Source organism: Manacus vitellinus, unplaced genomic scaffold (genome assembly GCF_001715985.3).
Source record: "Manacus vitellinus isolate BGI_N305 unplaced genomic scaffold, ASM171598v3 scaffold_5_pilon, whole genome shotgun sequence".
Taxonomy (NCBI): domain Eukaryota; kingdom Metazoa; phylum Chordata; class Aves; order Passeriformes; family Pipridae; genus Manacus; species Manacus vitellinus.
In genome coordinates this window covers 18,274,949-18,277,222 of record NW_021940682.1, presented here as the reverse complement: position 1 = coordinate 18,277,222, position 2,274 = coordinate 18,274,949, and the positions used below count along the sequence as shown (strand labels likewise).

The 2,274-nt window shown below is 46.7% G+C and overlaps 1 protein-coding gene across 1 annotated transcript in view; it reads left to right on the top strand.

The window, feature by feature from the left end:
- FMC1 (formation of mitochondrial complex V assembly factor 1 homolog) overlaps nucleotides 1-252 on the top strand; it is a 2,438-nt gene extending 2,186 nt beyond the window's left edge. Inside the window, exon 2 of the mRNA XM_029963426.1 lies at nucleotides 4-252. Within this exon, the coding sequence (XP_029819286.1) occupies nucleotides 4-190 (187 nt within the window). The 3' untranslated portion in view covers nucleotides 191-252. The remainder of the gene's footprint in view (nucleotides 1-3) is intronic.
- Nucleotides 253-2,274: the final 2,022 nt, after the last annotated feature.

Genomic DNA, 2,274 nt, shown 5'->3' with positions numbered 1-2,274 from the left:
CAGCGAGAAGCTGTGCCGGGCCCAGCAGGAGCTGCACTTCCAGGCCGCCACCTACCTGTGCCTGCTCCGCAGTGTCCGCGAGCACGAGGCCCTGCACCGCGAGTACCACGGCAGGGGCGAGCGCTCGCCCGAGGAGGTCGCCGGGCTGGTGGGCTTCAGGCTGCCCCAGCAGCCGGGGGGGAAAGGCTGACATGGGTCTGCTGTGTAAACTCATTATTCCTCAATAAATATCCTACGGCTACCGGAACAGGCTGTGTTCTCCAGCAGGGTTTTTTTCCTCAGTTTAGGTTATGGTGTGAAAGAGCCATAACTGGGAACCCCTCTCTCCTTTTATCAGGCTTCCCAGACCATTCGTCCATCTGAGCTTGTGGTACGATGGGCAGCCTGCACGGGGTGACAGGTGGCTTTTAGTGGAAAAACATGAAAGCCTTCACTGCTGAACTGCTTGTCTGAGGGGTTGCAAGGGTTTGTGGTTCCCCCCTCAAAAACAGTAGGTAGGTGAATTTGCCTAGTGTTTACTGTAGCATTTTCCAGGCACATTCTCTGTGTAATTTCCTACTCTCCCAAGAACAAGGCCCTTCTGTGGGACATCCGTGGATTCTGGTGAGCACTGCAGTAGCACAAATGTGTCTGTCTGATTTTTTTCCACGGTGGTGAGCAAGCACTGGTGATTCACAGAGGTGGTTTCTTCTTGATGAATTATGTGTTTCTCAGTGTCCCCAAGAAGTCCTTCATGTGGCTTCCAACCTCCTGTGCTGCCCTCACACACTGCAAGTCTCAGAAAAGCTGAGGGGAACTAACCACTTCCAGTCGCACCAGGAACATGCATGGCACTGCCTTTTCTTATTTGTCTTGCAATCTGAAACGGCAAGTTTCTTTTTGGAAAAAGGGGCTCGAATCATTGCTGTTTTTTAGTCAGAAGAGTGTTGAATTGTATGCAAGATACGTAAGAAATCTGTAACAAGTGTGACCTAAAGTGGCAAAAAATGTGAGATTTGTTTACAGGGGGAGGAGCTTAAAGCAAGGCTAAGAAAACTTGATGTTTTTTTACTGCCAGGGAAAACAAAGTATTCTGCCAGAAAAGCATTACAAATAGAATGATAAGACGGTTCAATCCCCACAGTACAGCACATAGACAATAGATCCTTAAAACTGGGGAGATTTGGGCTACTGAGGTAAGGTAAGGAGGTGGAAACTACAGATTTTAGCGTTCTGTAGACCAGATTCCAGTTGCAAGTCTTACAGTGTCTCACAAGTTAAACAGCAGTGGGTTTTTTGAAAAACATTGATATCACAGGTGGGAAAGTACCAACTTATTTTCAGCATAGTAGATCTAAGTTATGGGATGTCACCACACCCTGAGAATGGCTGTGTCATACTGATTGTTCTGAATTATTTCATGCAGCTGCTGCGTTCATGCAATTTACTTTTCCAACCGACTAAAGGTTTACTCCTTCCAAAGTCTGTAGTATACTGCTCCAGAAGGGGGAAAAAAAAAAAAAAGGCTCACTGAAATCACTTTTGGAAGAAATGCTGAAATTTGGCCAGACATAGATGCTCTTTAAAGAGTACCTAAAGGATGTATGGTGTGGGTACGAATAATAGCTAAAGCTATTCAATTTCCCCTAAGCATATTAAGGTATTAAATAGGAGAAAATTTTAACCAGTATTGGTATCTCTTCCATTTACCTCACCTTCAATCCAAAGTAATGACCAACAAAAGTAAATTTATATTTTGAAGAAAAAGCAATGCCAGGACATGTTCTAAATAGCTGAGGGGCACCGGGTAGAGAATCTTAACCTGGACATGTGATACAAGAGCACTTCATCTTCTCTGCAAGTCCTTGTGAAATACACGTAATTGGGCGGGTGGTTTGTGTTGCCTTTTCTCACTCGTAATCTCAAAAGCTGAACGCGACCGCGCTGGTGGACGATTAGAATTGATATCCGTGACGGGTCCTGGGCACTAGATGGCAACACCACAGTTGACAAAGGGAGAGTCACAAAGTGCAGGCGTTGGAACGCATAAAAAACCATGAGAACGTGAATCCAATTTTGAAATTGGATCTCAGTGCCTCGCAAGCTGAATTTGCTGCCGCACGTGGCGAAGCTTCAGTTTTAAGGGAGGTTCTCCAAGAAGCGGGGTATTACAGTACGTTCATCACCACAACCGCACCCGGCAGCTTGAGCGAAGCACGGGGCGATTGCAGTGGTGCTGGCCATGAGTCCAGTAGGGAACTGTCTCCCAATGGGACCGTCCCCAAGGAGCTCCCA